Source organism: Stenella coeruleoalba, assembly GCF_951394435.1.
Source record: "Stenella coeruleoalba genome assembly, chromosome: 3".
Taxonomy (NCBI): Eukaryota; Metazoa; Chordata; class Mammalia; order Artiodactyla; family Delphinidae; genus Stenella; species Stenella coeruleoalba.
Window position 1 is genome coordinate 112,750,121 of NC_137148.1, and position 12,019 is coordinate 112,762,139.

Consider the following 12,019-nt stretch of genomic DNA (forward strand, 5'->3'; position numbering starts at 1 on the left):
ATAGTGATTTTAAAAAGTAGCACAGTTCATATCCCTTTATTTAGAGACTGTCCTTGTGCATACGCTCTCACCACTGTACCACGGTCTTTGTTACTGTGACTCTGAGAACAGGCATTTCATTCACCTTTGTGTTTGACAGTCTCAGCACACATTCAATAAATGCTTGTGGGACCGATATTTCTGGTTCAAAAATAAAACCCATTTCTTAAAGATAGTTATTACTATTGCAGATCATGTAATTTATACTTTGAGATTTCAGGAAAGTGCAGAAGCAGCATATTATAGGGAGCTTAAAGTCTGATTAGAACCACAGGACAAACAACCATAAAGGAAACGGCGTGAGATGGAGAGTTCAGTCTGATTGGAGATCAGAGTAGTGGTGGAAACACTGCAGAGATGAACCTCCAGTCTCACCTGGTGTTACTTTAAGTGTATGTACCTGAATGGTGAGGTGATAGAATGCCAGTGGTGTTTGCACTAGAGGATAATGAAGCAAAACAGAGAGGGGCTAGAGAAGGGAGGTGAGCCCACTAGCATTGAGGGAGAATGAGTACCAGTGGCCTCTTTCGCATTGAATGAGCTGTTGCTGCTCTAAATATTGGTCTTTGGTGGCCCAGTATTCAAACCTAGTTAGCTAAGCGCTATAGTGACTCTTAGAACAAAACTCAGAGTAAAATTGATCAGCTCAGTTAAATGACCCTGGTTGATCTGGTATACTTTTGATAAATTGAAGAGCAAAGGTTTTAGGATAGCCAAAGGCAAGATGAGGAAGTAGAGCATTTTTGTTGCTCCATCGGATGAAAATGTCGCCATTACTTTGGAAGTCCATGGAAAGTACTGCTTACCTAAGCATAGAGGTTTCTAGATAAATGAGTGAGTTCAGTATTAGATGGATTTCAAGCATTAGCCTTTGAAAAATATTTTAGTTCTGTAAGCAGACTTGTTCTTTAAAATGTTTTTTCTGCATGTGTTAGAGGGTTCTGGAAAAGTCAGGATAATTTTCTGGGCAAATTGTAAATGGAGAGAATGGGAGAAAAGGTTCTATTGTAGGTTATATTGAAGAGACACAAAAATAGGATTCTCTTTGGTTTTTTCCCGCCTTATAAGCCTTGCTTGCCTCATTTGTATTTTACTAAGTATTGGGGAGACAGGCAGATTTTAAAGTTATATGTATGTTGTTAATATGCACTAAGTGTGATAAATGTTGCCATAAGGATGTAATAATTCTTCCCTCTCTAGCCTTGGCCTCTTAAATTGGCCACTTACCTTGTTCTTTCATTAAATTACTTTCTTTTAGAAAACTCAAAACATTTTCTAAATAAAAATGGATTTTATAGTCATTTAACCTAATATCTGACACCGAAGTTTTAAGTATATACTATAATAACCTTCAGTAAAGAAAATTAAGTTAGTCAGGGCTATTACTTCTCTGTCATTTGAACCTTTACAATACTTTAAACTGAACACTTAAACACTCAAACCTAAAGGAAAAGGAAATTAAAACAAAAAACAAACGAACAAAAAAACCTCTGATATAATGCACCAGAGGGCGCTGTATTGCAGTGATTCCTAGGAAAGAAGTCCTTTAGTCTAAAGTTTGCATTTCCATTCAACAGATATGAGAGTGCTTGTGGAAAGCTAGGCAGAAGGCAGTGTTCTTGCTCTACCTTGGAGAAGCTCTCCGTTCCAGGTAATGAGTCTGGTTTTTAAAACAGTCACTTCAGAAGGTTGATTATTTAGAAGGGTAAGCATATATTTCATTGTTCAAACATTTTAGAGCTCCTTTTAAAATTGCCTTTGAAATCTGTATGCTATTTCCTTTTTTGTGATCTCAATGGGAACACAGCCTTTGTCTGTTGAAAACAAATGTAATCTTTGGAAACAATCTAAAGTTATTTGGCACTAAGGAGATGAGTAAGGTAGATGATCAAACCAGACAGTGCTGGTGTTATAGTTTTCTTCTTTTTTTTTTTTTTTTTGCGATACGCAGGCCTCTCACTGTTGTGGCCTCTCCCGTTGCGGAGCACAGGCTCTGGACGCGCAGGCTCAGCAGCCATGGCTCACGGGCCCAGCCGCTCCGCGGCATGTGGGATCTTCCCGGACCGGGGCACGAACCCGTGTCCCCTGCATCGGCAGGCGGACTCTCAACCACTGCGCCACTAGGGAAGCCCTAGTTTTCTTCTTTTTAACCAAAAATTAAAGTCTTAATTTGCTAGCCTTGTATAAGATGTTATGACATAGTAGAGAATAGTATCTAACTGAGTATGAGAAAGTACTAATTGTGTTGTTATATAGACTCTAAACGGTCTGAGAGCCGTCACTGACTCTTCTTCCTGGAGACCCACCTGTAAGTCCTGTTGCCTCCATAACATCTTCTTCATAATAATAAATACTCAGGAAATCACCTCCCAACCATAAAACTACAGCATTGATAGTAACTTAAATTTTTCTGTGTGGTCATTCCCTATCCAGTCCTGAGATAACTAGTGTTCATTATTTGCTTGATTTCCTTTTTATATATTTTTATCACATATGTATATGTGTTCCTAAAAATTACATTTTGGCTTTAATTGTTTTGACTTTATAAAAAGAGTATCATGCTATATGTGCTCTTTTGGGCTTTTTTTTTTTTCACTCAGAATTATATTTCTATGATTCATGTATTTTGTTATGTTTAGCTGAGGTTCACTGCAGTATAGTATTCCGTCTATAACTAAACCACAGTTTGTCCATCTTCCTATTGATGAGCGTTTGAGTTGTTCCAGGTTTTGCTATGACAAAGAGTGATTCATGAACATTCTTATACATTACGTCCTAGTATACAAATGCAGCCACTTCTCTCCAGTAAAAAAGTTCAATTGACTGCATTTCCTATAGCATATCTCTACTAGGAATGGAGTCATTCTACTGGAGTTTTCTACATTCCAAAGAGTTTAAGCAAAAATTCATGAAGAGAGTTTCCAGAATGATGACTTCACCTTACTCATTTCTTACTGACTGCATAAAATCTACAGAGCCATATTATTTCTGGTCCTTTGGACATTCATATGGTTTTATTTCTTTTTTGTACTTGTTGTCAGCATAACCAGGAAAGAATAATAAGGATATACAATGATGTGTAGGAATCAGTAGCTATGATAGGCGTATGGCTAGATGAGGTTGACTGACTTGGTTTCATGAGATACCTCAGGTTAGGATAGACCTCTTTCTCTCTCTAGTACTCCCTGTAATGCAGTCTTTCTGAAATCTAGAATATTCCATATTACCTTGGACTGCTGTCATTCATTACCTGGAAGATCAACTGCTTAGATAGAGCATGGGAATATGTGGATATAAAGACCAGCCAACTCTGTCTTATCCGTGTAAACCCCTCACCCTCCAAGCACTTTGACAGACCTAAGGCTATTGCTGAAATTCTTTACTACCTTAACTCAAAAGAAGCCTCCAGTTTATTCACCTAATATTTGTCAGGTGTATGTGTCTAGCATTGTACAACACTCTATCCTTGTACCCTAAAAACACTTCAGGCTTTTTCTTATTTTCAAGCAGAAAGCTAGTGGGACCAGTTTGAATTCATATGTTTATTTATCTTATGTATTGAGGACTGAGAAATCTTTAAGAAAAAAGACACCCCAAATCCCATAGATTACAGATCAGACCTGAGAGATTAATTGACCCTCAAAACATCAAAGTGACAATGAGTTGAAACCAACGTGCTTTTTTCTTTCTTGCATTCATCATGTTTCTATTTGAACACAGGTTGCTTGAAACGCAGAATATGCAGCCAGGTTTAAGAAGATGGCTCTCTCTTTAGAAGATCTGGTTATTTGTCTTCCATTTATAGGTACACAGTAGGATCACTCAGGTCACAGTTTTCAATGTGTACGTGAGATTGTATGCCAGGATAAACTTTCTGCAAGGGCAATAGAGTGCCCAGTTTTTCTCCCTTCTTGATAGAACCTTTATATTTAATTGGCTTAATGTAGAACACTTTAATACAGAAACCTAAAAGAAAAGAAGTAGTAAAATTATTCATTATCTGGGTTTTAGCAGCCTTGAATCAGAAATTTTAAAAGAAAAAAAAAAGCCAGAAATGAATAAAAAAAATACAAAAAGAAAAGGTTGATTAAACTCAATGAGGGAGTAGAAGAAAATGACAGAATCATATCAGAAATGAAGATTAAAATTATAAGATGCCTAAGGAAGAATGGACTCAGATGAGTATTTTAAAAGGCATTGAAGAATAGCAGCAAAACACCAGGTAACTGAGAAAATTGACCCAGAACGATGTCAACTCCAAGACAGATTCCAATAAAACTATTAGACTTTAAAGACTAAGAAAAATGGAAATAACAGGCACACGAATACAAATCTTTTTAAATATCAAAAGAAAAATGGAAATAACAGGCACACGAATACAAATCTTTTTAAATATCAAAAGAAAAATTTAAAACAAAGAAGACCCATCACATAGAGAAATAGAGATAATACCATTATAATACCATAATTACAACATAAAATAATGACAGTGTTTGGACCGAATATATGAGTTGTATCTATAAATGTTAATTCATATAGTAAAAAGATTTTCCTATTGGCTTGGAAAGCAAAATGCAATTCTGTGCTTATACAATAAAACAGTAATTGAAAAAGGCTAAAAATTCAGGACTGGAAAAGATTTGCCCTGTAAATGGAAGGAAAAAGGATTATGATCCTGTTACCAGAGAGTGAAATTCAGGCCAAAACGCATTGAAACAAGACAAAGGAGGACAATGTATAATGCTAAATCCAATGAAGATATAATTATCCATGCAGTAAATAACACAGAAACCATCTATATAAAGGAGAGGATACAGGAGGTACAAGGATATATAGATAGAAACCCAGTAGTGACAGAAGACTTCAACACACTTGCATCAGTGAAAACAGGTCAAGTGGGCAGAAAACATAAGTAAGGCTATAGCATTGTCCTGTCCAACACAGTAGCTGCTACCCACATGTGGCTAGTCAGTGCTTGAAATAGCTAATCTGAATTAGATGTGCTTTAAGTATAAGATACACACTGGGGGCTTCCCTGGTGGCGCAGTTGTTGAGAGTCCTCCTGCCGATGCAGGGGACACGGGTTCGTGCCCCGGTCTGGGAAGGTCCCACATGCCGCGGAGCGGCTGGGCCCGTGAGCCATGGCCGCTGAGCCTGCGCGTCCGGAGCCTGTGCTCCGCAACGGGAGAGGCCACAACAGTGAGAGGCCCGCGTACCGCCAAAAAAAAAAAAAAAAAAAAAAAAGATACACACTGGATTTTGAAGACAGTACTCCCCAAAAAGTAAAATATTACTAATTTTTATATTAATTGCATTTTGAAATAATAATTTGGAGGTATTAAGTTAAATATGTTAAAATTAATTTCACTGTTTCTTTTTACTTAATATGATTACTGAAAAGTTAAGATTGCATATGTGGCTTTTATTATACTTCCGTTGGACAGTACTGCTATAGAAGATCTATGGAAAATTAAGGTGCATTTTATTTACATATATTAAACAAAAATATGTGCAAGACCTCTACATTGATACTAATACAACTCTAATTAAGTTACTAATACAACAGTGTAAGAAGACCTAAATAAATGGAAGATTTAACAAGTTCATTGATTGGATGACTTTCATTACTTTTAAGATATCAGTTCTTCTCAGTTTGATCCTGTATGATGAATGCAAACCCAAAGTCCCAGCAAGATTTTTGGTGGAAATTGACAAACTGATTCTGTAATTTATTTGGTAATGCAAATAACCCAAGAATTGCCAAGACAATCTGAAAGAAGATCAAAGTTGGAAGATTTATACTATTTATATCAAGATGTATTTTAAAGCTATGGTAATTAAGACAGTGCAGCATTTGTGGAAGATTGACAAACTGGCCAGTGAAACACAATAGAAGGACCATAAACAGACCTATGTATATTCAGACCCTGATCTATGACAAGAGATACTGCCGTGCGGTAAGGAAAAAATGGTCTTGGCAAGTTAATGGTACTGAGTCAGATGTCGATATGGGGGGAAATTTTGATCCCTATCTCATTCCTTACACAAAAACCAATTCCAGATGGATTATAAATCTAAGTATGAATGATGAAGCAATAAAGCTTGTACACAGAAACATAGGGACAATACCTTTATGACTAGGGTGGGCAAATGTGTCTTAAACGGGTAATAAAAATGCGTCAAAGGTAAGGGAAAATATTACTAAATTGGACTCCATTAAAAATAAGAATTTTTGTTTATTAAAAAACACTAGAAAAGTGAAAAGGAACCCATAAAGTGGGAGAAGATACTTAAAATACATATACTGGACAAAGGACTCATATCCAAAAGACACAAAAAGCTCCCACATACCAATAAGAAAAAGGCAAAAAAGCCAGGGCAGAATACATGAATAGGCACTTTGCGAAAGACAATATCCATGTTATCAATAAATATGAGAAGGGGCTCAGTATCATTAGCCATCATGGAAATGCAAATTAAATTTAAGTGAGATACCGTTACATACTCATCAGAATGGCTGAAATGAGAAAGGTAGCTAGATAACACCAAGTATTGTGTACGGAGCAGCTGGAACTTTCATACACTCCTGTTGGGGCTGTGAATTGGTACCACTACTTTGGGAAACTGGGTGGCAGTACCTTCTAGCACTGCAGATACATACACCAAGTAACCCAGCAACTCCACTCCTCCAGCGTTCTGCCAGTTGCTGAGTATATTGATTCCAGTTATGCATTCTGGTACTGGCGAAATTACCACAGGGTGGATGTGTGGATGCACTAGGTCAACTGTAAGATGGACCCTAGGAAAAAACTATGTTGATCACCGGACCCTAGAAGCCCCTAGTCTGATTGATGGACTACAGTGGCTTGGGTCTTTAGGAATTACTGTCAGTTTTGAGCGAGTCTCTTCTTCCCCAGTATACAATCATCCTGCTAAAAGGCTGCAGGTCCTTTTGGGGATGGCTAGAAGTACGGGTTACAGTATAAATTTATGGCATCGTAATAGGGCCCTTCCTCAGAAGGACTCAGCCTCCCTTTCATTCAAGGGGCTCTGGGGCTGTGAACTGGCTCAAGTCTGGGAATGGGTGGATGGTGTCGGGAGGAAGGTTTTGAGGCCCAGTATTGTCATGATTGAAGTCAGAATTTTGTTCATCAGACCTAGAGTGTTTCCATTTATACAAATCAAATAAGGCTTTAGTAGGCTGCCCATGTATTCAGTTCTAGGTCACCATGATTAACTAGACAATGCCACAGGTCTCTGCTTCTGATGTATCTGATTACTGCTTCAGCTCTTCTCCCTGTTGGATAACCATGCCAGCCTTGGCTTCTAAGTGGACTCCATTCAATGGCAGTAGTTCCTTTTGTCATTTCAGGCCTAGAGAGGATAGCCACCAGATAGCTCCTCAAGGATGTGGGCTCCCTCACAAAGTGTTTCTCACAGCCTTAGTGAGAGGAGTGTCTTCCGGATCCACTCCCAACAGGAATGCATGTTTATGTTAATGAAAAGAAATGTACAGAAAGTTCATAGCAGCATTTTCATAATCGCCTGAAACTGGATACTGCCCAGATGTCCGTTTAGAGAAGAATGATTAAATAGGTGAAGATATATGCATACAATGGAATGCTCTACATCGATAAGGATGAAGGGACTTAAACTACATGCAAACACATGAATGAATCTCACAAACCTTACGTGGAGTAAAAGAAGCCCCACTCGAAAGACTGCATGCTGTTTAATTCTATTTAAATCATTTTCAGAAACAGGCAAACTAGTATGTGGTGGGATAGTCATCACCCTTGCTGGGAGTTATGACTAAAAGGTAGCACAAGGGGTCTCTGAACTGTTGCTGATATCCTTTTTCTTGATCTGATGTAACCAACAGGCTACACAGATGCGCTTACTTTGTGACAATTCACGGAGCTGGCCATTTTTGCTTTGTGCACTTTGCTGTGTGTATGTTCTACGTCAATCCAGTTAAAACAACCAAACAATACGCCCAGTACCTGGAGTACCAGGAGGCCCAGCTTTACCTAGAACATAGAGCATTTGAAAATTGTTCACATCAACTCTTGCAGAGATGCCAACATTTTCGAATTGTGGGATTTTGGTGAATGAAAGCGTCTGTTCATTACAGTTAATACCGCAATGCTGAAAGTGATTTTGCTTGTAGATTGTTAAGCAAAGCCACGTGGGCCTCAGGAAGAAAGCCCTTCAGTCAACTATAGAGTTAGGGGGGGAGTGTATGCATGAAGAAGATGACTTCAGGGAAAGTGGTGGAACATCTTTGAAAATGCAAGGGCTGCTTTAGTTTGGTACCCTTTGTCCTTTAGGTCCTAGGTTTTGTCACTTTGAAGGAAGAATGAAACGTCTTTGTATAGAATACGCATTAAATAAATAAGCATCAGACATCTCCAGTATGTGTTCCAGGTATATACACCACCCCTTACCTCTTCCAGAGATCCGAACACCATTATTGATGGCATTTTTGTTTTTATAAGGTTTCTCCTGGCCCACAGTCATTCCGGTGAAAGGTGCATACGCAGTAGATCCATCCGAGCACAAGACATCCACACCCCGGTGAAGCCTATGATTTCCAGGATGTAAATAAGAATGAACAGACTGAGGAACTGCCCTGGGAATTTTATTGCCCAGGAACATGGTGTTAGCCCACTGTTCCCAGACCAGGGTATCAAAAGTTGAAGCTGCTGGAACGTGTTGGAATGTCCCAGGTTTCCTCACTCTGTTTACCCAATTTTCACCTCCTTCTCTGCAGGTTGTAATAACGATGTTATAAAGGTTAAAACGTTTAACATAGTAAAACACAGGAAGCCTTTAAAAATGTTAGCCATTATTATTATATGGCATTTTGGGGAAATGAGGCAATCCGTGTAAGTAAATTTTATAGATAACTGAATCTGGACCCCTGCAAGACCACTTAGAAAAGAGATGACTTTTTATGGGAACCTATGATAAAACAATCATATGTTACCCTAGTCTTATTTTTCTCCCAGTGATCCATAAGTCACTATAAACATCATTTATTGTGTATGGTTTTAATATAGTGAGTGATACCTCCTGCATTTATTAAAGTGTGTGGAGCACAAACACAAAATGATCCCAGGTTGTGAGATTTCTTGTCGTCTCCACCAGTCCTCACTGTTGACACTCTGCCAGTTCTCCACCAGCCTCTTCTCCCTTCTAATAGTCTACCTGAAAGTCAGATTCACTAGGACTGTTAGCATTATGTGTAAAGCAACACTGAGCAGATTCCAGGTGAGGAGCCAGTAAGTTATTGTATGAGTCAAGTGCATAAAGTTTAGGGTATGAACTAATTGAGTCTTAATTTTGGCAATTCAGCGGCCATTTCCCCCTATGTCCTGTCTCTTAGCCCTATACCAGGTATGTGAGGTTGCTTTGTAAGTAGTATCTGTGTGAGTGAGAGTTGTTCTGTGATTAGGAGGGAGATCAGTGATACAGTTGGACACATGACTATTTCATCAGAAAGTGGCACTCCCAAGATAGTACTGTGCACTGTTGAAAGTTCACATGTGTGTCTCTCACTGTCTGGAAGAGATTACCTGCTTAGGGCCAGCCTCAGTTGTTCACCTCCCAGAGCCTGGGTCAGTAACACCATGGTTTGATGGGAAGAGGATCCAAAAGCCTGAATTCTAGTCCAGCCTTCACCACCTCCAACTGTGTTTGGCAAGTCCCTTAACCCTTTGGTGCCCCAGTTCAAGTTCCTCATCTATAAAATGGGACAGTAATGTTTGGCTTCCACCTTGGAAAAGCCAGGTGAGATGAGTCAACGTGTGAAAACATTGAGAGAAAACACTGCTCTCCTCTCTCTTGCCCTTGTTCAATGCTCTGTTCCTAATTCAGAGCGCAGAGTTGACGCCCTGTTCTTGGAAGTTGCTCCACACGTGGTAATGTAACTGGTTATATCTCTGAATTTTCCTGCTGTCGGAAGGGAGAAGATGGTGAGCACTTGAAGAAACTTCGGGCAAGGACACTAAGCAAAGAGATTACGAGCCCAAAGAGGATATGGTTATGTGTGAAACCCTGTTACCTTTGAGCTGTGTACTGGCCACAGCCGTGCCTGTCACATGTCCTGATCTCATTGGAAGACTTGCCAGCACATATAGTAGCCCATGGCCCAGCCAGTGCTAAAAAGGAGAAACAGGAGAAGCACATTTCCTGACCACATATTCCCAATCTCTACTATCCTTGTGTCTCCCAGTAGATTGAAAAATTCTGTTTTCACTATACTTTCTCTCTAATTTTTCTGTAGTTTAAGGGGTGGGCTTCCTTTAACTCCTGATTCAGCTGTAAAATGGGCTTTTCCCCTGGTCACGGAAGTCTGTTTTATGACATGTGGAGTATTTGTGTGTTTCTTTATAAGCATTTACTTTTATCATTATAGTTTGTTTCAGATTATTCATTAAACAGTGGTATAGATTGCACTTTTCAAATTTTTTTTGCTCATGACTTGGTATGGGGACCACTATGTTTAGGTTAAACAAAATAAACAGCATGGCTCAAACAAATAATTTTAGAAATTCTTTAGTTACTTTAGTAACTTTGAAATGTTCTTTATTGCTAGTCTTCATAATCAAATCCAAGAAAATGTTTGAATTAAAGCAGAAGCAAACTCTGCACTATAGCAAAGTTTATTTAACAGGAAATAAATCTCTTTCATATTTGCAAACATAGAAGAGGAGATTCTTAGAAATAAGAACATGTCAAACTAATTTAGCCTGGAGTGGAGTGAGAAGAGAAAGTGGGGAAGGGAGTAAAACAATTATTTAAAAAATTATGAAGCAGTAAAACATGGAGGAGCACGCTGGCTCTCTTTGTGTATTTTGTGCAAACTTCATTTTTAGTGCGACTTCTCTTTAATAGAGTAGGCACTTGATAAATGTTTATTTGAATTAAATTTCCTGGATTTCCAATTGTTAACGTTCACAGAGAGATGCGTTAAGAAACTCGTCCTTTTACTTCAGGACAGACTAACAAAAACAAGTAAAAGCAAGAATCTGCTAATTTGGTTGTTGATTTTATTTAAAGATATTTTGCTATTCATTAATATACGTGCTATGAAGAGAAGCTACAGAATATGGCCATTAAGCATATTCTTGAATATATCTCTAAAAGGTGGGTTTCATAAGTCTTATACCTTGGAGCCAAGCTTCAGATCTCTTTGACAACTAATATTTAGCCTTCAGAATTGAGACATATATTAGACAGTTTATTAACTTATTCATTTTCTCTTGTGCTGTGGCAGTTCCCCTTGTCCTAATCCATACTGGTCTCTGTATCAGGAGTTTTATAAATCAGATTCTTATACAAACTTTATTTTCTAATTTTGTTCCGATTAAGTCCTAGACTAAGACGGAAAGACTTTTCTATTTCTCTCATGAAAGAAACAGAACATTCAGGTGGAAATCATTGAGGACCACCCCTCTCCCCCGTGTATCCTTCCTGTTCCACTTTTAATAACCAAATAGGCAAGTTTCTGTTGTGATTATGATGTTAATGACTTTTAAATCTATCCTTGAAATCAGTTTTCAAAAGTCAGCCAAGATTGTAAAATTGTAGTTTTGACTTACCAGGTGAAATCAAAACAGCCAGAAGGAGGACTCCCGGGGAAAACATTTGCCTTTGGTCTCCCTTAGGATGCTTCTTCCTCTGATACTTAGGATTGCCCCTATGCTCTCTTGGAAGAATACTCAAGTTTGAATTCGTATTTTCTAGCTATTTAGCCTTAGAATGCTGCATCTCTCATATCTTTGTTATGAGACACACAAAACAAATATGAGAACGGGGGGAATCAGGTTCTGATATTCCATGGGTAGCTCTTTGGCTCACATGCAGGACCTATGTAAAAGCTTTTGTTCTGAGGGAGTTAACATTATTGGAAATGCTGACTAAATATTAACAGAAAGTGATAAGGCTGGGTGAAGAGTGACTCTTTCCTGGGCTG

General features: G+C 38.5%; 2 protein-coding genes across 10 annotated transcripts in view; one reads left to right on the top strand and one right to left on the bottom strand.

The window, feature by feature from the left end:
• Positions 1-12,019, top strand: part of LOC307183175 (F-box/LRR-repeat protein 21) — a 90,746-nt gene that overhangs the window by 37,647 nt on the left and 41,080 nt on the right. Inside the window, exons 6-7 of one of the 9 annotated variants that reach the window (XM_079915328.1) lie at positions 1,617-1,690; positions 8,538-8,640. The exons of 3 other annotated variants lie outside the window; for them this stretch is intronic. In XM_079915328.1, the coding sequence (XP_079771454.1) occupies positions 1,617-1,642 (26 nt within the window). In that variant the 3' untranslated portion in view covers positions 1,643-1,690; positions 8,538-8,640. Of the gene's footprint in view, positions 1-1,616; positions 1,691-1,990; positions 2,255-8,537; positions 8,641-12,019 lie in introns of those variants that run through there. 5 more of the 9 variants (XR_013827396.1, XR_013827397.1, XR_013827398.1 and 2 more) reach the window with 5 other exon arrangements.
• Positions 3,839-11,691, bottom strand: LECT2 (leukocyte cell derived chemotaxin 2; the record flags this gene model as incomplete). The annotated part of the gene is made up of 4 exons (XM_079915330.1): positions 3,839-4,005; positions 8,487-8,623; positions 10,106-10,202; positions 11,646-11,691. 4 exons carry the CDS (start codon positions 11,689-11,691, stop codon positions 3,839-3,841), a joined length of 447 nt encoding a protein of 148 aa, XP_079771456.1.